The sequence below is a fragment of the Panthera tigris genome, chromosome A2 (assembly GCF_018350195.1).
Source record: "Panthera tigris isolate Pti1 chromosome A2, P.tigris_Pti1_mat1.1, whole genome shotgun sequence".
Taxonomy (NCBI): domain Eukaryota; kingdom Metazoa; phylum Chordata; class Mammalia; order Carnivora; family Felidae; genus Panthera; species Panthera tigris.
The window spans coordinates 34,741,133-34,766,879 of NC_056661.1; the positions used below are offsets into that span (position 1 = coordinate 34,741,133).

The following is a 25,747-nucleotide window of genomic DNA, read 5'->3' on the forward strand; positions in this document are numbered from 1 at the left end:
GGCCATTAATTGCTCAGCTAATCCCAGCCAACCTTTTTACACATTTACACATGCCATCAGAGCAAACTATTACTCTCACGAGTTAAGAGTCAGAAGGGAATAACACTACATATTTTTTTCAACCACATTAAACAAAAAGATCATCAGGACGAAAAGACCCTACGGGGTGTTTTTCAAGTTCTCCACCCAGAATGAGCTTGTGATACGGAGCAAGTAAAGAGATATTATTAAGACACAACACCCCACCCTCCAGGGGTGCTGGGAGGAAACATACACGCAAGGTTTGTGAAGGGGCTTTGTCATATGTGCGTTCAACAGAGCCATGACAATGGGTCAAATGTGGTCAAAGTCAGTGCATCTGATACAGCTCCGTCATAAACCCCTGTCCCCTTCCTTCCTCCACCCTCTTCTGTTCCCAATTTTAGCCCTTCTTAAACTAGTCCCAAAAGTCCTGTCCAATAAATTCAGGGAAAGCATGCAAGGGGCAGACTTCATTTTAATCAACCCACTCATGTTCTTTCTAACAATCTAACAGTGTTTAACCGTTCAGGATACATTGAGTTTGATGGGATTTACCTGATAGAAAGAGACTTCTCATCACTTCTTTATAGCGCCAGTTTTGAGCGACCAAGCTAACTCACTCTCCCAGGTTTGCCTGTCACCCTGGCATGCTGAAGAAATGACCAAGAGTAGTAAATGAGCGACCTTTGCTGGAGAAATTCCTGAGACTCTTTGACATTTTGAAGGTTTGTTGTACAGAATGATAATTGGTGTCTGCAAGGTTCTAAGTCCACTGTTTGTGTTTAGAAACTGATTTCATTCTTGGAGCGCCTGGGTGGCTCAGTCGGTCGAGCATCCGACTTCAGCTCAGGTCATGATCTCACGGTCCGTGAGTTCGAGTCCCGCGTCGGGCTCTGTGCTGACAGCTCGAAGCCTGGAGCCTGCTCCAGATTCTGTGTCTCCCTCTCTCTCTCTGCCCCTCCCCCATTCATGCTCTGTGTCTGTCTCAAAAATAAATAAACATTAAAAAAATTTTTTTAAACTGATTTCATTCTTGTTGATGAGTAAAATACTGCTACTATGGAAAACTAGACCTTAGAATTTTCTATTAAGAGAGGTGACAACAAGATAGGGATTATCCCTTTTTTCACATTTGCATTGTTAGAATCCTCATTTACAGAAGAAATTAAATCCACTGCCCTTCCCAATACTCTATATGTCATGTCCTAGTTATGAACAAAAAGTGCATGCCAAATCTTTCAGTTCACATTAGTTATATTTTCTCTGGCAATAATTTGAGTTTCTTTACCCAGAGTTGGGGGGGGGAGGGGGAGAATCACAAAACCTTACCTATACCTGTGCAAATAAACCACGGAAGTTAAATTCAAGGCAAGCTTTGAGAAAACTTGATAACATAAAAATGAAACTTCAAAATAATCCCCGAAAAGAGAATTTATACAGCAGTGTAGCATACATGACATTCATTTTACTTCAGAAAACTTTTGAAAGAATACTGTCATTCATTTGAAAAGTCTACTATAATGATGGGAAAATCCAAAAAGCCCACACAGAAAAGAAGACCCCTGCAAAACATTTAATCTGACACTTAATACCCAAGCAGCAAAGAAAATAATATTCTAACCATAGCATACCTTCTTAAAATTGGGAGATTCAATAAAATCAAAGAAATCTCAAGTATGTTTAATCCCCATGATTTTTCTTTTAAAATCTTATACACTGAAATGCTGTACGATATTACCACAATTTAACAAACGGTCCAAACTGGAAGTTAACAGGAAAATGAGACATAAAAGAGCAAAATACGACATTTGCTCAGCAATGTCCTGATGACGGGTTCAGGAGCTGATGGTGAAAAACAGGCCTAACAGGGTGAGACGGAGACTCGGTAAGCCATCTTTCCCTGGGCACTTAGGGCAGGTAACTTTAACCTGTTTACTTAGGCTAAGTAAGAATATCAACCACAACAACCTTAAAAGGTTGTTGGAAAGTAAACTAAAAGATTTTTGTGAAATCCTTTTTCAATGGGGTCTGGGATCCAGAAGCAACTTCAGAGCCAAGAAATTCCACCACAATGGAAACACAGTGTTCCATTACTTTCCCTCTGGCCAGATCCAGCCAGCATCCAAACGGCAACTTAAGGATAAGTAGCCTAAATATCTCTTCTCGAGGACTTCCTTGTTTGTATGAGAGGGCACAGTCATCTAAAAATTGCTCTCTCAAGATCCTGCTATCTTTGAGGCACCAGACCTTCCCAAGATAAAGGAAAGACGCCAAGGAAGTGCTGCCACACTGATGGCTAGAAAAGTAACCTAAGACCTTGTGACCAAACCCCAAAAGCAATCCACTGGAGAGAAAGAATCCCCTACTCTACAGGGCCAGATGTTGCGCTAAGCAAAGGCAGGAACAGATACAGAAAGGAAGAATACGAGATTGGAATATGCCTAAACAAAATATTCATAGCAGCACTGGGGAAAATAATAAAGAAGGCAGTGGGCGCCTGGCAAACAAGAAATTGAGAGGAATCCCTGAAGAATGGCAGGTCAATAAGAAATAGATTGAAGTAAAATCCCACAGCTAACAGAGTGCAGGACGAGACTGTACCAAAAGTGGGAATAGCTCTGGTTATATTTTAAAGTCGAAAGCTCTCAGGGACACAGGGAATAGAGGAGGTGCCAAGGCAACCATTTGGAAGACACTGTGCTAGGATATGCTCCCAGACAAAATCAGTAATGGTGGGGCATCTCTGACACATGAAGAAAAGCCCAGTTCCTGGCACCTATGGCGTGGCCACACCCTCTGTACCTCCCCCCCCCCCCATTACTGATGTCAGGATACTGTAAGCACATTATCAAGAATAATTAAACAATGGAGGCCCACTAGCATCAGCAAAGAGAAACAAACAGAAAAACAAACAGCTGAGGAAAAAAGATCATGTAGCATACAGCACAAAACCCCTTGAAGACGTACCAGAAATCAGAGAGATGGGAGAGGACATCATACCCACCAAAACATTAACTAGAAATCTTGAAAATGTAAAACTGATCACTCAAAGAAAGTGGGGGAGGGGGGGAGGGCAAGGTTGAAAGTAGAGGGGATAAAATCAGATAACAAGGTAGTGAGCTAGAAATTGAAGAAGGAAGGCTCATGGTCAAATATTTGGGAAATATGTCATTTTGCTTTCCTTACTTAGAAATTCTCAATACACGTCTTATTAAAGGTTCTGAGAAGTCCAACCATTAAAAAAAATCAATAACTATATTTTATATGGTCTTCCCACACTTGGGCCATATTAGTGATGTGCCAGTTATTGAGCTATTTTTTTATCAGCTCCAAAACCTCCCTTCTAGGCGGCTCACCACTCGGCGGGCTGAAACTCTCCAAATGACCTTCTCCTTTGCCAGCTGGCTTCCCACTACGTCCCGCCAAAATGCGGCACCGCTGGGAGACTAACAGGCTGAAGGACAGAGAAAGCATGTATCTGCTCCTCTCGGGTGCCTGATGTTCTACCATCAGAGCCCCAGCCCCAGCTTTTCACCCTAGCTGTAGCAACTGCCTCCAAGAGCAGTTAGGTGCAGCTTATGGGTTCCACCAGCAACCCCACACCAGCCTCAGAGCCGGGGGAACCAGCCAGGCAGTGCCTCTTCCTTAATGCTCTGGGTCCCTGCTCTGCAGGAGGGCTCCCTCCATGTCTCCAAGCTCTTGCTCTGCAGGAGGGCTCCCTCCATGTCTCCAAGCTCTTCCGGAGCCCCGGTCGCTTCTTTTTATTCCAGGCATGGTAGCTGCTTCCTGCAGTTACAATCTCTGCTGGAGTCCGAGTTCTTTTTGCCCTTCCAATACTTCCTTAATCAGTTCTTGAGGTTAAATGATCCCTGTTAAAATAACTAGGGTCATTTCTGACTGGACCCCAAATTATAAAAGTGGGAGTCGAAAGGAAAGTCTGAATACAGAGCAATGTAGTCAGTGCTTCTCCCTGTTTCACTTTCTTACCTGTAACTAATATTCTATACTTGCACAGCTAAGACACCACCTCCACTAAGCAAACTCTTGTCTTGTTCAGGATGAACGCCCAGCACCTACAGCACTGGAAGATATACAGTCGGTACTCAATTCAGTTTTCTACTGAATGGATGTATGTATGAACGTACAAGATGGATGAAGGTGGACCTGTGCTCAAATCCCCTCAGCGTGTCTATGGCTGTCAAGCCAAATCCAGCTTTGGAAGGAATATTTTGGTAAGCTGCTTGGGGTGAGTGGATGAGACACCCAGAAAGGCATATTTAAGTAGTTAGAGAGGGTCACTAAATTCCTATCTAAGAGAAGGGGTATAGCTGACTACAGGGCTTTTTGATGTGTGGAAATGCAAGTCGGGGGACACAGTTAACTGACGCAGGGGAAGCTTCTCAGTGTGAGGGGAGAAGGCTGAGAGAAAAAGAGAAAAGAAGGGACAAGCGACACACCTGACAAAAAAGTCTCAGGTAGGCTGTCATTTGCCAAGGTTTGCCAAGCCTTAACATTTCCCCTCAGCAAAATCTGGCTCACTGATGCTTTGGTGTAAGAATGTTCTTTGTGCCAAATATAAAGAGATACTGAGCCCTACAGTGAATGAAGAGTTGGCAAGAAAGGACATTATCGCGGCGTTCCCTAGCACCAAAATACATGCGGTTCTCCCATACCAGTTCTCCAATTCTCGTAACACCAACTACATGTCCAACAATTCAACTCTGTCACTAACTCCCAGAGTTAGCGCAGACCCCACAGGCTATAGCCCCACAAGATGACTCCCAATTCAGACACCAGCTGCAAATGGGGTTCCCAGGGACCCACAGTTCTGCCCAACCAGCTACAAATGCAAGGGTGTGGCACAGAGCTCCTCTGCCTTCTCGGGATATACCACCCTCCCAGGCAGCAGTTAGATTTGTGGAACAATCTGGAAGCTCCCCTAAGCTATTGTTTCAGAGTTTACCTCAAGGTTTCATTACACAGGAATGGCTGACTAAATGACTGTCCACTGTGGACTGAACTCTACCATCTCCAGGCCCCCTCCCCTACTCATAGGTAGGATGAGTGAGGGGACTGAAAGTTCCAACAGAGGATGTTTCCCCCCCCCCCGCCAATCCCCAGAAGCTAAGGGCCACCAGGAGTCACATCATTAGCATAAACTCAGGTTTGCCTGAAGGGGCTTGTTACTGATAACAAAAGACACTCCTACCACTCAGGAAATTCCAAAGGCTTTAGGAGTTTGGTGCCAAAGACAAAAAATGCATTTTCTTCTATTATGCCATGCATCACATGATAGAAAAGCCCACTTGATGGGGATTACTGCAGTCTCTTATCCTGCTCTCAGCAACCTTCTCATCCTACAACTCTAAAGACACAAAAGAAAAGTGTGATACAGCCATGAAATGTGTATTATGCTTGTTAAAAAAGCATTCAGAGTATTGTACGTGTATAAGGCACCCAGCTCTACTTACTATAAAGAAGTGAAACCAATTTTATGAAGCACACATGAAAAATCACTAATTACCCATTCTATATATTTGAAAAGAAATATTCATACAAATTCTAATTGCACTGTATTGTTTGTATTATTTGTAAGAAACATGAAAGCCTTAGTTACAAATGCAATAAAAACAGAACTAGAGAAAAGCATGTTGTCAAAAACAAAACCACGGGTCCCAAATGGCATTACTTGGGCTAGGCCAAGTCCCGAAACCAGGGCTTAATACCTAATCTAATTACAGTTTCAACCCACCCCAGAATAAGTCTTAATCTGTCAATGAGGCATTTTCTGAGAAGCATCAGTTACCAGTTATGTAATCTACCACAAGGATCTTGTCCATCCTCCAAAGAGGAGGTATTTTGCATAAAAAGAACTCCTATCTTTCCCCACTAAGGGAAGTCCTGATCTTGCCTGAAACAAGATTTTTTTCTTTTGCTTATATCTTTCTTGCCCCACCCTCCCATAGAAACCTTGCACTTTGGAGGTCTCTTCAGATCACCCCTCTATTTGCTAGATGAGATGCTGTCCAATTCATGAATCCTTTACTGAAGCCAATTAGATCTGCAAATGTACCTGGCCACCTTTAACGTCCCCAAAGAATGACCTTGGCCTCAAAATCCTCATCACACAGCGCTCCACTGGATACCATCAATAAGAACTGAGATACCAGGTAAAACCTACTTGCCTGGTGTCTCTATCAATTCCTGAGGTTTTAACAAACCACCACATATTGGACAGCTTAGACAAGAAACATTTATTTCTCACAGTTCTGGAGGCTGGGAAGTCTGAAATCAGGCTGCCAGCATGGCCGGTTTCTGGCAAGAACTCTCTTCCCAGCTTGTAGATAAGAGCCATCCTGCTGAGAAAGGAATCATCTCCCTTCTTATAAGGGCACTAATCCCATTCATGAGGGCTTTAGCCTCATGACTTACTTTCCTCCCAAAGGCCCCACCTCCAAATACCACCACATTGCAGATGAGGCTTCAGTGTAAGAATCTGGGGGGAGCATAAACACTCAGTCCACAGCACCTAGAACACTAAGTCTTAATCAACCGTTCTGAAAATACAATACAAAGGCTTTAGTATTCCGTCTCCCCATTTGTGCATTGTCTGTAGCTGCTTTGGCACTACAACTACAGCGGAGTCACAACAGAGACCATATGGCTGCAAAACCTAAAATATACACTATCTGGTCTCTTAAGAAAAAGCTTGCTGACCCCTGTCCTATATTTGAGAGATGGGGGAAAAACTCCTTGGAGTTCAGAGGAGGAACCTGCATCCTTCTGCCTTCCTACATCAGCACCAAGAGTCCCACAGGAGAGATATCTACCACAGTGGCTAAGTGAACGCATCCAAGTGGCTTCCCAGCGTAGATATATTAAGACATTGCTTTAAGTAAAAACCACCTATGGATTTTGATGAGCTTCTCTGTCATCAGAAACAGCCTGCCAGCCCGAATGCCCTTTCTCATCAATCCAGATCATGGGAGAAGACGATGATAGCCTTGGTCTACCTCAAGAGGCACAGGGCAAAGGGAAGGGAGGGGGAGATTCTGCTTATGCTACTTTATTTCCCAAATGAGAGTATGCAAAACAGCCAGAGGATTACATCACAATGTGATTCCACGACACGAAATAAAGATGGGAAATTCCATCCAGGGACTATCAAATCCAAGCCTTCAGCACGTGCTGGGCAGATTGCCACACACACTTGGCTCACTTGAGAAGAGTTCCCTAAGTTACAAGGGAAAGCAGCATACGAAGCTCCAGACTGTTACTTTCATTTTTCTTGCCATTCCGTGGCAATTCCAGAAGTGCTCCTTCTCCTCACAGTAATATCATTTTCATTATCAGAATGTCTCAGGAGTAGACACTAGTTTTCACAAATCCTCATCTATTTCAAGGACTGAAAGGCTGTGTCCCATTTACTGATGGAGAAAAAAGACTACATACGAGTGGACTTCCCTAGCCCCATCCCATCACGGAACGGCAACAGGTCCAGGAGCAGCAGCACCAGTTTGTATGGGAATATAAAACTTGCCTAACTCAGCTTCCCAGATTAAGGACTTTAAAAAGTCTAGTAACAGTCATAGGTGTGACTTATACACTATATACACACAACACTCCACCCAAAACTGGCAAGAGTGTTTTCTTGTGAGGAAGGGCATGAGGGTGGGAGAGATTTCATTTTTATTGTAATACCCTACGTACCTTTTAGAATTCTGTACCGAGGGCATAAATTACCTTTTCAAATAAACAGTTTTCTCTGAAAAATCTTTCCTGATTCCCTAAATCAGGAGTCAGCAAATTAATCAATGGGACTTATGTGCACACCTGCTTGTTTCTGTAAGGAAAGTTTTACTGAAACACAGGCACATCTATTCATTTACGTATTGTCCGGGGCTGCTTTCACAATGCAGGGACGGAGTGGTTACAACAAAGAATGTAAGGCCTGGAAATCTAAAATATTTACTATATGGCACTTAACAGAAAGTTTGCCGACTCCCACAAAACCCATATTAGCACTCCCCTCCCAAGCTAAGCTTTCTCACTCTAGTCCGTCATATCCCCTCATAGCATCTCTCAAAGTGCAATTATGTAATGTCAATGTCTAGCACGTCCCATGAGACTATGCATTCACAAATGCATCCCCTTGCCCATACAATCCCGGCATGTAAGACGTGCTTCCTAAGGATTTGCTAAATGTTAATTAATTAGATACAGGAACCACTGATAAAATGACCCTCAATCTAAAACTGAGGCCCTTGACTTGCCTTCATGGCAGACAAATAACAGTGGTCCTCATGACAGTAAAATACATTAGACAAGGCCAGGCACTTTGCCAGGCTAACAGTCCAGTAGGTATGTTTCTAGAATTATACAGCTATCAGCCCTTCTGCCCATCATTTATTTCTAAGACTCCAAAGCCGAGAAGCTTCTCTCTGCATTCTGCCACATATTATCTACAAAAGGCCAAACAAGTTTAAAAACAAGCTCTTCGGAGACATACCTCAGAGTATATATACTAAGCACTTACTATATGCCAGGCAGCATACTGTAAGGTGGTTACACTCAGGGACTATGGAGACAGAGACCTGCTTCTGAGCCCTGGCCCCACTATGATAATGACCTTGATCATTAATAAGAGGTGACCAGGGAAGGCAGCTCCATCCCAGTGCGTTCACTTGGAAACAGCGAGGTAGGAAAAGGATTATCCCTGATTATAGACAGCAACCTTGAGACTGAGACATTCTTCCGAGATCTCAAGGATTCACACCAGACGTGTGGACCTTGTGGCCTTAATCACTATAAGATCACGTTACCATATGTCATCAGTGAAATGCACCCTCTGAAGCATGTATCACAGAAACTAACACAAAACACATATTCACTAAATGCTTTCATGATAATAACTATCACATCACCATAATCATCTAGACGGTCAAGGAAAGAACCCAATTGGTTTTTCTCAGATTTAACAAATGTGTACAAAAATGTTTCAGAGTCCTTCATATTGAAATACAAATCTGTGCTTTACGATTTTTGTCTTTCTACTGCCCTCCTCACTAGAACCACAAGTGTAGAAGGATGGATGTACAGGGACTGCCTTTTTTAATTAATGTTGCTTAAGCCAGAAACCAAAAGCAAGAACAAACTAATAATGAAGAGTAAGATGTTTTTAAAGTTATTCAAAAGAACATGATGATGTTTTCTGGCTATTTCACAGGTAATGTTGTTAGCTGATTCAAGTAAAACTTCTCTAATTCTATCCCAGATGAAGTACTTACTAGCAAAATGTATCTATTAAATATTTATTATATCAATATTCAAAAACATTATAATACAATGCCATCAGTTTCAGTAGTAAAGTCATTTACACAGAGGTCAAACCTTTAAAACACAGAAAAAGCAAATGAGTTTGCACCTTTTCAAAAAAAAAGGTTCTAAGCCAAAACCCTAATGGTTAACACACCCAGATTCCTTCATTCTGTTACTTTTCTCATGTCCTATATCCTATAAAATAACGTTAAGTCCCCAAGACTTTGTGAAATTAAACAAATATCCCATAATAAAACGCCAAGAAAATAGCCACTTTTGGTAAATAACAATGAAAGAACAGCACCTCCTATCAGTGTCAATAAGTGTTCTGGGCAAAGTACAGCTTAAACTTCATTAGGCAAATAAGGAAAAATAATATTTCAATGGAGAGTTATTCAATGCACTGCATGGGCAGACCAGGAAGGGCTCACAGAAGAAATGCTGCAGCAACGTGGGCCTCATTCAGTGCAGTTCCCTTCCTTCAAGGACAGACTCCTCTCCAGTTTTTACCTCCAGTTTTTAGTTCTGGTTACTCTCCAACACTTTCAAATATTTTCGAAATGTTGTCATATTTTGCGCATTTTGTCCAGAGGTTATCATTGTGCTCTGTGTTATCTATTAATACAATTTAAGTTACTCCACTGATAGGATAAAGTGTCCATTCTATAACACGGTGTTCAGGAGAGGACATGGGCAGTCTGAAGAAAAGGGAACAGAGCAGAAAGATCGCATTGCCCTCCTGGACAGCCTCAATATATGTTACCTAAGCCTAATACTGTAACAGCTTCCTTTTGTACCCACAGAGATCCTATGTCATCTAACCAGTACACTGTGGTGCTCAGCATATCATTAAAAGTTCTTCGGCGCAACAATAGGAAGTGATTTTTCTTTCCTCTGCCCATTCTTTTTTTTGAATTTTTTTTTAATGTTTATTTATTTTTGAGACAGAGAGAGAGCATGAATGGGGGAGGGGCAGAGAGAGAGGGAGACAGAGAATCGGAAGCAGGCTCCAGGCTCTGAGCCATCAGCCCAGAGCCTGACGCGGGGCTCGAACCCACGAACCGTGAGATCGTGACCTGAGCTGAAGTCGGACGCTCAACTGACTGAGCCACCTAGGCGCCCCACTCTGCCCATTCTTGACAAGGACAGGACCACCACCATCATCAAGGTTCTGGTCAAGAGCCTGTAGGCCTCTGAGCAGATGTAAGAATTCCAGTCCGAACAAAGTAAACTATTAGTTATCAGCGAAGTTTATTTTTGCCTTTCATTCTAATTGACTAAACTCAGTAACTTGCTCCTCAACATGAGTAAAAATTTCAGTGGCATTTTAGCCACAAGAGTCAATAAACAATTGCCTAGGCAGAATCTTCTTCATCTGAGATAAATTAACTGCTCACTCATATTTTACCCCTTTAACTAAATTAGGATTCAATCTTTCAGCCTACACTAGTATTTCTTAACCTTTTCCCTACCAGGCTCATGCCAGTAAACTTGATAGGACACAGCAGCGAGAAAATGGTATTTTTCACATTTATCGTGCTCAGAAATCTACTCGAACTCAGTACAGACAACAGCTATTGAGAATGTGCACATGAGTATATACCATACTAACCTATCTTCCTCTTCCTCTTGGCTCCTGGCTTTACCACTTTATAGGTGCGCATTCAACCTCTTTGAGCCTTTATTTCCTCAACCATAAACCAAGAATAATCAAAGAGGTACCATGAGAAGAAAGTGAGTTACTGCATGTAAAATGCTTAGAACGGTGCCTGTCGTGTAATGAAGGCTCAGAAAATATTAGCTATCGTCATTTATGAGAACTGTGATTATTACAACATTCAACACTGCTTCCAACACCATTCTGAAAAGTAAACAAAGCACATGAGGTAAGCATGACATCAGAATGCATAAGGGCAATCTTCACAGCACGCCAGTGACTGCTCAGAACAAGTGGGACCTGTGGCAGGACCAGCATCCTTAAAATCTCGTGTCAAACTCTTGCCTTGGAAGAGGCTTTGTGTTAGTTCTAAATATTTTAGACCTCTTGCCTGCCTTCTAAACGCAACAACTGTGAACAAAGCATATGAAATCCACACAGGCAACTGAACGCTGGGGAAGTGTGTATTTACATTGCATGTATCAGACATAAGTGAAAATAGCTGAGCTCTCAGTCAAGCGTGATTCATGGGTGACACATATTCAGACTCAAACTGCGAACTCTGTCTCATGGGCAGCACCTCCAATCTTAGTTCCAATCTTTTTTACTTTGGCTGGGCCGTCTGCAGTCAGCCTCTTACACATACCCTTCCAAGGATATCTCCTGATTTGGGTAGACTTTACACGCCGAATCCAGGACTCACTCCTCTCTGTCTCTCCTTTCCAGAGTACCCCCCGCCCCACCTCATATTCCAGCTACCACGCTTACCCAGAACTCTGTCCTCTGGTTCTTCAGAGCAGAAAGACTAAGTTTTCTGTTGGAGTTCTACACACCATCATGGCCTGCTCTCAAACAAAAACAAAAACAAAACAAACAAAAAACAAAACAAAACACAAAAAACAAAGAACACAAACAAAACAAGAAAAACAGAAACTGGAAACTCAGTATGTGGGAGTATGTCCCTTCCAATTCTGACTTTATTCCAAGATCTCCCTGCTTTTCTTCACTCTCCAAAGTCTTCCAGTAGTTGGGTTTTGTATTTTTGTCCCTAGTATATGATCACTAACTATGGAAGGTTAAATCTGTTAAGAGCTTACATGGTCATACCGAAAATGCAGCCTGATACAAATTCAGGAGGGATTCAAGCAGACATGTCTTTTCTATTCCAAATAGCCAGGAAATACTCATTAGCAGACACAATACTGGGAGCATTCATATCGTTAAATGAGAGGAAGAGTTCTCACCTTAAGACACAAGTCACTTCCAAGAACAAATTCCAGAGGAATGAACGAAGACCGGTCAAGGATTAAGTCTAGTAGCTTGTTGTGAGATACACACACTTCGTAGGCAGCTTGAGAAATTTGAGATCCCTTGGGAAATGAGGTGCTATAGAGAGGCCCCATAAAGAGAAAGACTGTCATCCAAATCGGTAGGAAAACGGGAGTCTATGGCAGAGATTTACAAGAAAATCGATCAGCTGATATTGTAACTTACTCGAGAGATCAAAAGGAAAAAACATGCAAGTCTAGACCTAGGACAGCCAACATCAGGATGACGGGTGGCAGAGAGCCTGCTAACTCTGACCAACTGGGAAAGGCGCCTTGGTGGCTACATGAAGAAAGTCCCAGAGGCCTTGTCTGGGCTCACCAAAATGGTGTCATGATTGATTACTGATGTCTGCCACAAGAAGAGAGAGGGGAGGGGCTGCACGGTCCCACACACTCACAAGCCAGAACCTAGCCAGAACCAGAATAAGGTTATGGAATTTGAGAAGAATAAGACAGGACGGATTCGTCAACATCATCATTATTAATAACACTGAGTATCTTCAGTATGCCCAGATGATGTTTAGAGTAATTTAAATTTAAGTGAAATTAAAAAGGGATATCAGACAGACTAAAATAAAAAAGTGCCTTGAATCTTAATAAGCCCACAGTACATAAACTGCCTCTAATTAGATTCAGGAATATGACTCCTTTTGAAACCAACCAAGAGAAAACACTTATTCAGAAGATTTCAATGAAAAATTAATAACCACTTGGTTCCACTTTATCATGCACAGACCTCAACAGTGGATTTTAAAAAACGAAAGCACAGTCTGTCTCAGAGAAATTATACTTGTGAGTCCTTCAAGAGCTAGGACATTTTAATCAATAAGGTGTAAGGGCAATTTACTGACTTACATAAATGAACAAAATACTTGCTGTTAAAAAAGAGTGAAGTCTGTCACTGGGTTGTTAAAAGTATCCACACTACCAAATTAACAACAACAACAAAAAAAGCAAGCCAAACCTGGCTTCCAACCTGATTTTCACATTCCAGTTAGCAAATTCCTTATCTGGATAATGCAATTGAGGTTTTTATAAGTTATTTGGCCTTATGCCAGTCTTTTTCAAAGAAATGGGACTTGCCTAAGGTAAATACAATTACAGATGGGGAGCATCTATGCCTCCGATTTCTGGTTCATACAGCTTTCCCCTATACCATATTGTGATTTGCTAAGGAAGACAATCAATCAAGCAGGGTAATTAAGAGTATAAGTTTTATGGCTCAATAAGTACCACAAACATTAACCGATCGGTAGAGCAAGTGAAGATGGGATTTTCTTTGGGGTCCTGGCAACTTTCCATCTGGGTTCTGGGGAATAATGTTCACTTTATGATTACATATGAAACTACACATAGGTGGTAGGGATTTTATTCAGTACTTTATGCTATTTCACAATTTTAAGAAGCTTGAAATGAAAATGCTTGCTTAGAAGTCTCATGGTCCTAAATTCAAATCTAGACTCTCACTTACAAATGGGGTGAATGTAGGCAAACAACTTAACCTCTCTAAGCTTCAGTTTCTTCTTTTGTAAACTGAGGATGATGGCAGATGATGATAATTTGGTACAGACCTCAGAGTACTGTTGTAGGTATCAAGGAGAAAACATGTACTCAGTGGGCCTCCTTTGGGCTGTGCTGTCCCTGCAAAGGCTCAGAAACTGGCTCCTGCATCATTTACAAGCTGACGCTCATCAACACATTTCCAGGTTGTAGTTAACACTTGACGTTGCACCTCCTAACTGACCCAGTATGCCACTGGGGCAGGACACTGCTGAATGCAAATGTAGTCCTTTAACCGTGCTAGGAGCTCAGGCTTGGTCTGTAAAGAAAGCCAGCAAGGAGACACATAAACATAATCTGGGATTATTGACCATCAAGAAACCAATAAGAAAAGGTGCAAGTGGAAGCCTTTATAGCAAGCAGAAAGATATTTAGGGACGCGTACGGCATGGGAGAAATCATGAAGACTTTGGGGTCTGACAAGAGAGAGAGTTCAAATCTTAGGTCTGCCACTCACCAGCAACGTGGCTGGAGTGGACACTAAGTGATTCCGCGTTTTCTAAACCATTCAGCAGCAGTCTCAGCCAAAGACGAGAATCCCACCCTTTGACAAGGGCTGTTGCAGCAGCAAGCAAAATACCTAATCTTCCCCCGGCACCAAATGACAGGAAGCCTGATTGGAGGGTTATGGGAAGAACTTCTTCTCCCTAGGAGAATAACAAAAAGATCATCTCTGTTCTTCCTCTGAAAGTTCTCTCTCTCCCAGAAATGCAAGGCATCTTGCTTCCAGAGTGAGGTCAAGATCAATACCAAACACTTTATGGCAGAGAGAAGCAAAAATCCTGGAATCTCAATCGTATATGTGAGCCACTGAATCACCCAACCTGGGTCACACCATACTGCTGGAGTCCCTAACATATGCAATGATAAAGACTTCATTACTTAGGCCAGTTTGAGACAGAGTTTTTACTAATAGCCAAACACATCCTAACTGAAAATAATTTAAGATTCTAAGGATTTCTGTTGCCTCATCTAGAAATTAGGTTATTAATGCTGAGCTTACTCAGTTGTGGAAGGTTTAAGAAAAAAAATTATTAAAAGCTATTAGTACAATGCGTGGTACCTATTAAGTACCCAATAAATGTTCCCTATTTTTCTAAAACACACTCTCAAATGAATTCTCATAAGGCGGCACTAAAATATTTCTTTTCCTTTCTTCAAAAATCATGAACGGACCCAACTGTGCCTTTCCCCTATGCTAGAGCTAAAATGGATCCTAAAGATCACTAGACCCATGCATGATGCTCAAACATTAATGTGGGAAATTTTGTTAAAATGCAGATTCCTGGGTTTTAGACACAAGTTATATCCAAGGGGACCCATGAATCTGCATTTAACAAATATCCCAGGTGATCCTGATGGAGGTAGCCTAAGAATCATCTTGGATCGTTCCATTTGACCCTCCAAACAGCTTCCTAACTCCGGCCTCCCTGCCTCACTTTTGTGCCTATGGTCTACTTTGTCCAATAACCAAAGTGGTCTTTTGAAAACTAAAAGTTAATCACATAGCCTCCTTGCTCCAAACCCTCCACTGGTGAACAGTTAAAAGGCTTAAGTGAGTAGGGGCACCTGGGTGGCTCAGTTGCTTAAGGGTCCAACTTTGGCTCAGGTCATGATCTCACGGTTCATGGGTTCAAGCCCCAAGACGGGCACTGTGCCGACAGCTCAGAGCCTGGAGCCTGCTTCGGATTCTGTGTCTCCCTCTCTCTCTGCCCCTCCCCCTGCTCTCGCTCTCTCTCAAAAATAAATTTTAAAAAAGTTAAAAAAAAATTTTAACAAGGCTTAACTGAGCGACACAGCATGAAATAAGCTTCAGTCAACCTCCCCTAACCCAATTATTTATAATACACTAAGACCCTGAGATACATCCACCAGGTTACAAGAATTCAACTTAATGAGGAGTTTCATTTAATAAACCTACTTTGACATACATTTGCATTTGTATACGCAAGGCTCATTTGGGCTACCTCACGACTTCGGCGCAGCTGAAAACTGAGAAACAAGAGTGAGCGTGCAAGCAGCCTTCTATGTGGACATTTGCTATTAGGTGTGCTCATGAGCTACCAGTTCCTAATAGTGATTGTCTCCTATACTGTTTGCATTGATTTTTTTTTTTTTTTCTGTATACTTTATGGTTTTCTTAAGCAGGGCTCAGGGCTTGCATTAAAGTTCCCATTACATAAACAGTGAATATCAACGAATGCCTGGGAAGTCCAATATTAAGTGTGCTATATGTAAAGCTAAAACAAAGCTAAAGGAACATGAGTGACAAACACATCACAGAGTAAATAATGAAACGATACTGTCTTGTTACATATCTCACATACTGACTGCTGATTTTAACTCTTGAAGAAACTGTGTCCACTTTAACAGGAGTCAACAGTGTTGTTTAACATAAACTGGTGTTAATTTTGGAGTTCAGCTGTGCACTAACAGTAACTGTATTTTTTCATCTTTCTCCAAATTTTTATTTAACATACAGTGTAATATGTTTAGTTAACATACAGTGTAATATTACTTTTAGATGAAGAATTTAGTGATTCATCGCTTACAAACAACACTCAGGGCTCATCACAACAAGTGCCCTCCTTAATATCCATCACTTATTTAAAAACCCATCCCCTTGCCCACCTCCCCCATCAGTAACTATATATTTGGCTAATAAGAATTAGAATTTGTCTTAGGAGATTTTCAGGAACAAATTTCTTCCTAAGAGAGAAATAATTTTTTATTTATGACAGATGAAAAAAATGTACAATCTTTGCAGCATCACAGCAATGTAATCTGAAATCAATGAGAAGTTATGTCCCGTCTAATAAGCAGGAAAACTTTTTTAAAACATATTTGATGAAAGTGAGGATACTACACAACATACATTGTCATATACTACATCCTGACTTCCTTTATCTCTGAAAGGAGGCTAGGTTTTTTGAGGAATAAAACATTTAATCCACACAAAGTGCTTAGAATAGCATGTGGCATATAATTTGTAATAAATTTTAATAAGTAGGAGCCACTATTATTATTGCTATTATTAATCACCACAGGGAGTATAAATCTGTACAGCCTTTCTGGAGGGCAATCTGAAAAAACACCTCAAAATTTATTTGATTAGTAAACAAAAACTTCCGTTCAAGAATATCCACCACAACATTAAAACAGTGGAACATCAGAAATAACACAAATGCCCGCTAATAAACAAATGACAAGATAAATTGGGACATCTACATGAGGGCAGCCTCCTTTCCTCCAAATTTTTGGTATAAGAAATACTATGTGCAAAAAATGTTAATGCACAGGTTAGTACTCTCGATTTGACGTCAGGTGGGAGGGAAATAACAAAATTATCTAATGAGTGTGATCCTAATTTTAAGAGAAAACGCATACATGTATCTAATGCACATGTGTGCAAAATAATGAAAACGTCCACACTGTTCTTGACAGTGTGTTATCTAGGGAACAGGTGACTGCAGGAGATCTTTATGGCCTTTTAATACATTCTGTAGCTTCTAAGTTTTTTATGGTAAGTGCAAGATAAATTTTCTTATTCATATATAAAACTAGAAATGACATAATATTACCTGTTTAGACAAGACATCTAAAATATTTAACATGCGTGGGTTTTAATCCAAGACTTTGCTTTTTATATCGGTCACTGTACATCAGCAACTTCATACCTTGAAAATATTACTTTGATCGTCAAAAAAGTGTTTCAAACATCTTATTAAACTCCTATCAGAACTAAAGTTTCAGTATACAGTCAAAAGCTACCTGTGAAGCTAGAAGACATCCTATTTTGAGATGGCTAATAACACTTAGATTAGTAACAGAAAAAGCCAGAGTTGGTGGGAAAGAGGCATAAAATATCCAGATAATGACAAAACAGAACCTTTTTTTTTTTTTAATCAAAAGGGTTTCTTCCTGAAATAGTTTTCACACCCAAACAAATGAAATATTTTTAAAAAGACTAGATTTTGGCTCTGACACCCCCTCAAATAGTTTATCTCACTGAGTCATTCGTTCTTGCATTTCATACCATGAAATAAATGGAAACATCAGGAGCCACCAAGTAAACTCTGAAAACTAAATATAAGTTAGGATTAGGATAACAACATTAACCAATGAAGGATTCAAATACTCTGTTCTTTATGAAGCAGATTTCACATTAGAACCAAACAGCTTTTCCAACTTACTCCCGTGTTTATCTGTCAGGTTGCCGTGCAGTATACTAAATTCTTACTGAAAAGCAGGCTAACGGCTATAAATAATATAGAAAATAAGAGCCAACTAGAGGTATAGCACCAAGTTCCCCAGCCTGTTCTGAAAGCCAAGAACAGATATTAAACCATCAACACTTAACTTTTCCCTTACAATCTATTCCCAATCACACTCATTAAAGGGCTCCTCGGGTAAAAGGATGAAGTAATTGGTTTTTCACATGGGGGGTGGTGATGAAAATGCCTGGAAGCAGTATCTGATTTTTTGTCCTCAATTAAATTTTGATCAGTTATTCATGGGCCTTTTTTTTTATTATTAAATGAGAAAGAGAACTGTTGTCTCAACTTTTCAAGTTCTAATGACGCCATCCAGATACTTCCTCCTGGATAATTTAAAGTTACTAATCATCCATCAAAAGCAGCTAACTCCTTGCCTTCGATTAACTGCCAACCTCTGTGAGCCAGCAACTGGACATACTCATTCTTTTCGCTGACTTATTTATTTTTGAGACAGAACGTGCAAGTGGAGGAGGGGCGGGGGGACGCGGGGGGAGGCAGAGGATCTGAAGCAGGCTCTGTGCTGCTGACAACAGTGAGCCTGATGTGGGGCTCCGACTCGCAAACAAGAGGGAGTAGGGGAGGGATGCCAGCAGCAAACACAGAAGGCATTGTAAGAAGTACCATTTGGGCTAAATCTTGAAGACAACAAAGAGACATGTCAAGAAAACACATTTCCAGCAGAGGAAATGATGTACAGAAGCGCATGGATAGCCAAGTCCAGTGTTTGAGGGGACCTCATAGTTCAGGGCAGTACAAACATCAGCATGTGTTTTCATGCTGAGTCCACGTGCAGGAGGAGAAAAGAGAATGAGGCCCAGAGTGGGTTGAAGAGCAAACAGGAAGCTTGTCCATAGACAACATGGTACTAAGTTCACTATCTAAGACACGCTTCTGATGGTCCAGAGAGAATACCATCAGAATGATTCTTCCTTTCCATGGGGCGCCTGGGTGGCGCAGTCGGTTAAGCGTCCGACTTCAGCCAGGTCACGATCTCGCGGTCCGTGAGTTCGAGCCCCGCGTCAGGCTCTGGGCTGATGGCTCGGAGCCTGGAGCCTGTTTCCGATTCTGTGTCTCCCTCTCTCTCTGCCCCTCCCCCGTTCATGCTCTGTCTCTCTCTGTCCCAAAAATAAATAAAAAACGTTGAAAAAAAAAATTAAAAAAAAAAAAAAAATGATTCTTCCTTTCCAAACTTGTAGGTTGTGTGTTTATCTTAAATTATTTAGCTCGCTATTTGAAAAAGCATACCACACAATCCGACTTCACGGCATACCCATATGTAAAATGATCTATTAAGAAAATGTTCGGGGCACCTGGGTGGCTCAGTCGGTCAAGCGGCCGACTTCGGCTCAGGTCATGATCTCGCGGTCGTGAGTTCGAGCCCCGCGTCGGGCTCTGTGCTAACAGCTCAGAGCCCGGAGCCTGTTTCAGATTCTGTGTCTCCCTCTCTCTCTGTCCCTCCCCTGCTCATGCTCTGTCTCTCTCTGTCTCAAAAATAAATAAACGTTAAAAAAAAAATTTTTTAAAAAAGAAAATGTTCAATGTATTAAACAACCAGACAAAATTATTATCCTTCCTAACAAAACAACTAGTACTCCTAATAACATCACCATCACCACCATTTATTGAGCACTTACTACATGCCTGGCAGTCTTTACCTCTGCAAGTCCTCACCCCCTTTGTTGTAGTTCCTCAACTGACACAGGTAGAAAAGTTTTGACAGTTTAAGTTCCCCACCAGAGAACACGCAGTTACTAAGGTCAGGGTCAGGATTAGAACCCAGCCACCTGAGCCTGTATTTTTAATTTTGTCTTAGTTTGTTTGCCTTCATATTGCTTAATTTTTATTTTTTCCCTAGCTTTATTGAGATATAACTGACAAAACTGTAAGGTATTTAGAGTACACAAAGTAATGATTTGATGGATCTATATACACTGTGGAAGGATTCACCCCAACAAGTGAATTACCACATCCACCTCTATCTCCTCTCATACGTACCTTTTTTTTTTTTTTTGGTGATAATATTTAAATTCTACGCTCTTAGCAAATTTTGATTATGCAATATATCGTCACCAACGGTCACCATGTTATAATTAGACCCTTAGACATTACTCATGTTTAAAACTTAAAGTATAAACTTTAATCAACCCCTTGATAACTTTTATCAACCCCTATTTCCCCATCCCATAATCCCTCACCTATGTTTTTAACCCACTAAACTATACATCCTGCTTCACAGCCTTAGTCAAACGGTATTTGCTACTAAAGGTGAATGCAAACAAAGTCTTTAAAGCACCAATCTGAGTTCACGTAACAGCCAAAACCTGGGGTAGATTTCTGTCTCAGGGACCATAAACAAGTCTTCACTGCCCATATAAAATGGCCCTGCGGTTTGCATTAGGACTGAATCCTTTTCAAAGTTCCTTATTGTCTTCAAATTCTATTAACCATTGTTAATGTAGAAGTACAATCCATATGTGGGATTCTTTAAAATCTCCAAGAAAACTTGAGCATCTATTTTCTCCCTCAGAGAACCACAGAAAGGAGACCAACACAAATTGGTACACTCTCCAGGTTCCTGTGGTCCATTACACTTCAAACGTGTAAGAAGAAAGCCTCAAAACAAAAAAAAATACAGAAACTCATTTCACCAAAATGTCAAGTTTTGAGAGAAATATCTTTTTAATGCAGATTAAAAAGCTAGGATTTATTAGTGCAAAGGTTCATGGGAATATTAACCCAAATGTCCAATAACACTTCGCAGAAACTCAAATGGTTCTTAATTTGGAAAAGCTTAAAAACCAAGCAATGCCATGCAGAGACATAAACCACAGAATTTACATCAAAAACAAAATATATCCCAAGGCCCAAATACATTTTCCTCACCTGATTCAGAAGCTGTAAATCAGTAAAAAAGTGTAAACACCCTGGAACAGGAATCAAAAGACAAGGGTTCAAAGTTCCTGCTATGACCAAGGCAGTACAAATGGTCTCCCACATCTAACTTCTCTGCAATTCAGTTGCTTTATCGTGTAAGAGAAAATGTCAAAGATGTCTAACCATTCTAACATTCCAGAATTTCATCAGAAGAATTAAAAGTTTTCCTACTGTTGTTATTCTAACCTAGATGAGGAAACCAAGACACGAAGGACTAAACTAAATGTCCAATGCACAAAGCTGAGTGGCTTACATGTCACTTAAGTATGGAACAGACTTGCAGCAGTTGCTATCAGGGCTCCACCCACATGGCCTCGGATCCCTCTACACGGTCCCTGTGTGCTCCCACTCCCAGCAGCCAGCCCCTGTTGGCCCTTTGTCATGGGGTGCTGATGCTCACTTGCCCTCGAGCATGAACAACCGGAAGTTCGCGGGAATTCATATCCTCACGGGAGGGATGAGGATGTGTAAGTAACCCAACTCCCACTGCCCCTAATGGGGACAACTGCAGTGTGTAATGCACATACACCGTCTCCCAAGCTGCCCTGTGGAATTAAAGCAAAGGTACCCTCCCTGAGTCTCAGCTGAATAACACACCCTCCTTATCCTCCTTTTCCTACTGGTTCAACTTCCCTCATACCATTCCAAATTTTCCTGGAAATACCTCCCCCACAAAATTACTTCTGTGTGAATACTTTTCTCACTATCTGCTACCAGGGAATGCAAACTGAGAGCAATTCCAAGGTTACTCTGGTTCAAAGTTTTCCAAATGACAACTGCTCACACACAATGCTTGCTATATCCACAGAACACTAATACTGTTACCAATTTCTTTACATGACTGGTTTTAACTTATAAGATGACTTTATTTTCAACAACGACCCATCTGTTTGCCTAAGGAGAAGATAATTATCAACACAATCTAAAAACAAAAGGGATTGATCTGGCTACTTCAGATAAAAAGTCCTGAGCTGAAGATCTTAAAAAGCACACTGGCACAAAACCTAAAATTCTCCTGGACAAAATCTTAAGGTGTCAAAGATATTTAAGAGAGCAACTTCCTCACTGTGTGACTCACTGGTATCTGATACCACCCACTTCTGTGTAGTGTCAATGATATGCGCCCTGCACTCTGGGACGTGTTACTTTCGCAGCCATCCTGCCAAGCTGTGCCTGTCCCTTGCACGTGGCACAATTCCTGGTGCATAACCAATGTACAATAAGCATTAAACCATTTAATAAGGAAACTGAGGCTCAGAGAAGCTGAATGTCTTACATTGTCAGATACAATTGAACCGTTTCTCTCCATGCCACCTGCCAGCATCCAGAACCAGATGTGATTCGTTCCTAAAACTCTAAGACTTTTCCTAGATGACTGCATCTATGGCAGTAAATCCATACAACTATACACACTTTGGCTCTTATGATCACTCTTACGATCTTCGTTTCTCCCATTCTCCCCCAAACTCTTTGAGAATTCCATAGAACATCACTGCTGATTTTCATCCACTATTTGCCTATTGGCATAACCTCTTTTTATTACTCTCCTTTTTCAACTACTGCTATTACTCCTTTTTTCTTTCATTATAACCCTCAGAATTGATTTCACTTTTATGTTCATTATTGTTCATTTATAATCAGCTTTTGATTGCATGCTGATTATTCTTAAATTTCAACTTTATACTACTGAAGAAAAACACTGCTTAGTGTTAAGCTTCTGATTACAAAATCAGCTGGAATAAGTTATGTAACTGTTTTTTTAAAAGGCCTGTACATAAGTTTTAAAACGTAGTTCTCTGTTTAACTTTGGATGAGCTGTCTGAATACAGAGAATGGTTAAGAACTGGGTGAGATCAAAAAATTATGAACTTTGTTTTTTATGTAAGCCAAATGGACAATACCAGAAATGACACATCTGAATAAGTAAGGTTCTGTATTTATTTCAATTTCTTGCTGCAGTCAACACATTTCCCAATTCCTATTTAGGAAGTGATATCAAACCTCACACCCTATTTCTTTACAATATTCTTCTTAATTGCAATTCTTCCTGCTTTAAAGTGATCTCACTTTTGGGGAGCCTGGTGGCTCAGTCAGTTGAGTGTCTGACTTTGGCTCAGGACACAATCTCACGGTTCATGAGTTCAAACCCTGCATTGGGCTCTCTGCTGTCAGCGCAGAGCCTGTTTGGGATCCTCTGCCCCTCTCTCTCTGCCCCTCCCCGACTCACACTCCCTGTCTCAAAAGTAAAAATATGTAATAAAATAAAATGACCTCACTTTCAGAAATGGTCAGAGCTTCCCAAACCCACACTGGTGAATAATATAGTGGGGAAACAATGTTTGGTTCAAAAACAAATATATAAAGCATAAACCAAGACAACTTGTATTCATGGTCCATAAGCTGGCTTTCCAAGCAGCTATGGAAGATACACATCTCTAGGATAAACTCAGAGAGGCCAAAAGGGCCAGGATGGAAAAGCTCAAGATGAGTCAAGAAACTTGCATGTGACGCAACCACAAAAGGCACCATGTTCGTTTCCTATGGCTGCCAGAACAAAGTAACACAGACCCGGGGGCTTTGGGGTAACGTACCGGGTCACAGGTCTGCAAACAAGGTGTCCTCAGGGCTGGTTCCTCTGAGGCGGTGCCTCTCCCGTCACTTCTGCTGGCTTGCCGGCCTTTTTTGTTGTCCCACGGCTGAGAGAAGCATCACTCATGTTCAGATGGGTGTTCTCCCTACTAACATTTCTGAGTCTAAATTTGCCCTTTTTTATAAGGACACCAGTCTTACTGGATTAGGCCCCACCTTAGTAATCTCCTTTAACTTGATAATCTCTGTATGATGCTATCTCAACATGAGATCACATTCTGAGGTACTAGTGGTTAGCCTTGAAGTATAAATTTGTTTTGGGAGGAGACACCACTCAACTCACGACAGGCACAACCGAACAGACGGATGTGAGTGGCAATGCAAGGAGCCGTGTGGGACAACAGCTGTGACAGCAGCTCTGTGCAGTCTCTGAACCACAGTCTGCCCCTTTTAAAACTGGGCCTGGTGGGGGCGCCTGGGTGGCTCAGTCGGTTGAGCATCCGACTTCGGTCAGGTCACGATCGCACAGTTCCTGAGTTCCAGCCCTGCATGGGCAGAGCCTGCTTTGGATCCTCGGTCCCCTTCTCTCTCTGCCCCTCCCCGGCTCACTCTCCTAATTTCTGTCTAAAAAGTAAATAAATATTTTAAAAAATGGGCTTGGTGATGGCAATAAGAATGCCTGCCTCCTAGGATCACTGTAAGGATGCCATGAGGCAGTCCTCTTCCAGTGCACAGCACCAGGCTTGGCCCGTGAAATGCGGGCGGGAAGTGTCAGGAGTCTATTCCTGCATGTGCGCAACTTGAGGTTTCTAAACAGACACTATGACCAGCCACTGTGTAGGCGAGCCCTGGAGAAACGGTACTGGTGCCGCTGCATTCCAGAAAGCCCTGGGGAGCCCTCTACAACACCAAACGCCTCTCCCTGTAACTGACCATTTCTCTGTGGTCTCCCCCTGACCGTTCCTTAAAGGCAGCATCTGTCCCATGTGCCCTAGCGTCCTATCGACCTACCATCTTCTGAGCCTGATAAGTGCGTTTAACAAGTGATGCATTAACAAACACTCACTGTAAGAATAAAAGAATATGAATATTTAAGAAAATATTAACAGCAAAGGTGTTTCTTAAACATTCTAACCCGACATGGGAAACAGGAAATATAGTTCAAACTATACATTGGACAACATTTCTACTCAGGATAACGTTAATAGAAAATATATATCCATTGTACGCTCATGCTCACAGAGGCATTATTCACAAGACAGAAGGCAAAAGCAAGCTAAGTGTCCACTGATGAATGAATGGATCAACAAAATGTTACGCACCCGTATAAACATACAATGTATATACCCACAACTGAATATAATCCAGCCTTAAAAAGGAAGAAGTTCTGGCACTTGTATGGGTGAGGTTTAAGGGCATTATGCTAAATGAAATAAAGGACACAAAGGACAAACACTGTATGATTTCTCTTACATGATGTCCCCAGAGTGAAATTCATAGAAAAAGAAAGTAGAATGGCAGCTTGTGGGGCTGGCAGAATGGAAAATGGGGAGCTACTATGTAATTTGTACAAAGGTCAGTAAGGGAAGATGAAAAAGTTCTGGACGTGGCTGGTGGTGATGGCTGCATAACAGTGTGAATGTACTTACTGCCACAAAAATGTACATGTTAAAATGACAATTTTACGTTACGTATATTTTACAAAAGTAAAATAAAAATTAAAAAGTAAATTAATAAAAAATTTTAAATAAAAAAATACAGGGGTGCCTGGTGGCTCAGTCAGCTAAGCATCCAAATTCAGCTCAGGTCACGATCTCGCGGTTCATGAGTTCGAGCCCCATGTCGGGCTCTGTGCTGACAGCTCAGAGCCTGGAGCCTGCTTCAGATTCTGTGTCTCCCTCTCTCTCTGCCCTACCCCACTCACGCTCTGTCTCTCTCTCTCTCTCAAATATAAAATAAACATTAAAAAAATTTTTAAATAAAAAATAGATACACATATTTTTAGTACCTTGAGAAACATGAGAAGTGAAAAACAAGGTTTTCAGAGACATAAAAGGCATTTT

General features: G+C 41.3%; 1 protein-coding gene across 5 annotated transcripts in view; it reads right to left on the minus strand.

Moving 5' to 3' along the window:
- Positions 1–25,747, minus strand: part of SUCLG2 (succinate-CoA ligase GDP-forming subunit beta) — a 389,660-nt gene that overhangs the window by 350,513 nt on the left and 13,400 nt on the right. For all 5 annotated transcript variants that reach the window (XR_006214899.1, XM_042979378.1, XM_042979379.1 and 2 more), the window contains exon 3: positions 23,687–23,791. Coding sequence is in view for 4 of the 5 variants with exons in the window: in XM_042979378.1 (XP_042835312.1) it covers positions 23,687–23,791 (105 nt within the window). In the remaining variant the exon portion in view is untranslated. The remainder of the gene's footprint in view (positions 1–23,686; positions 23,792–25,747) is intronic.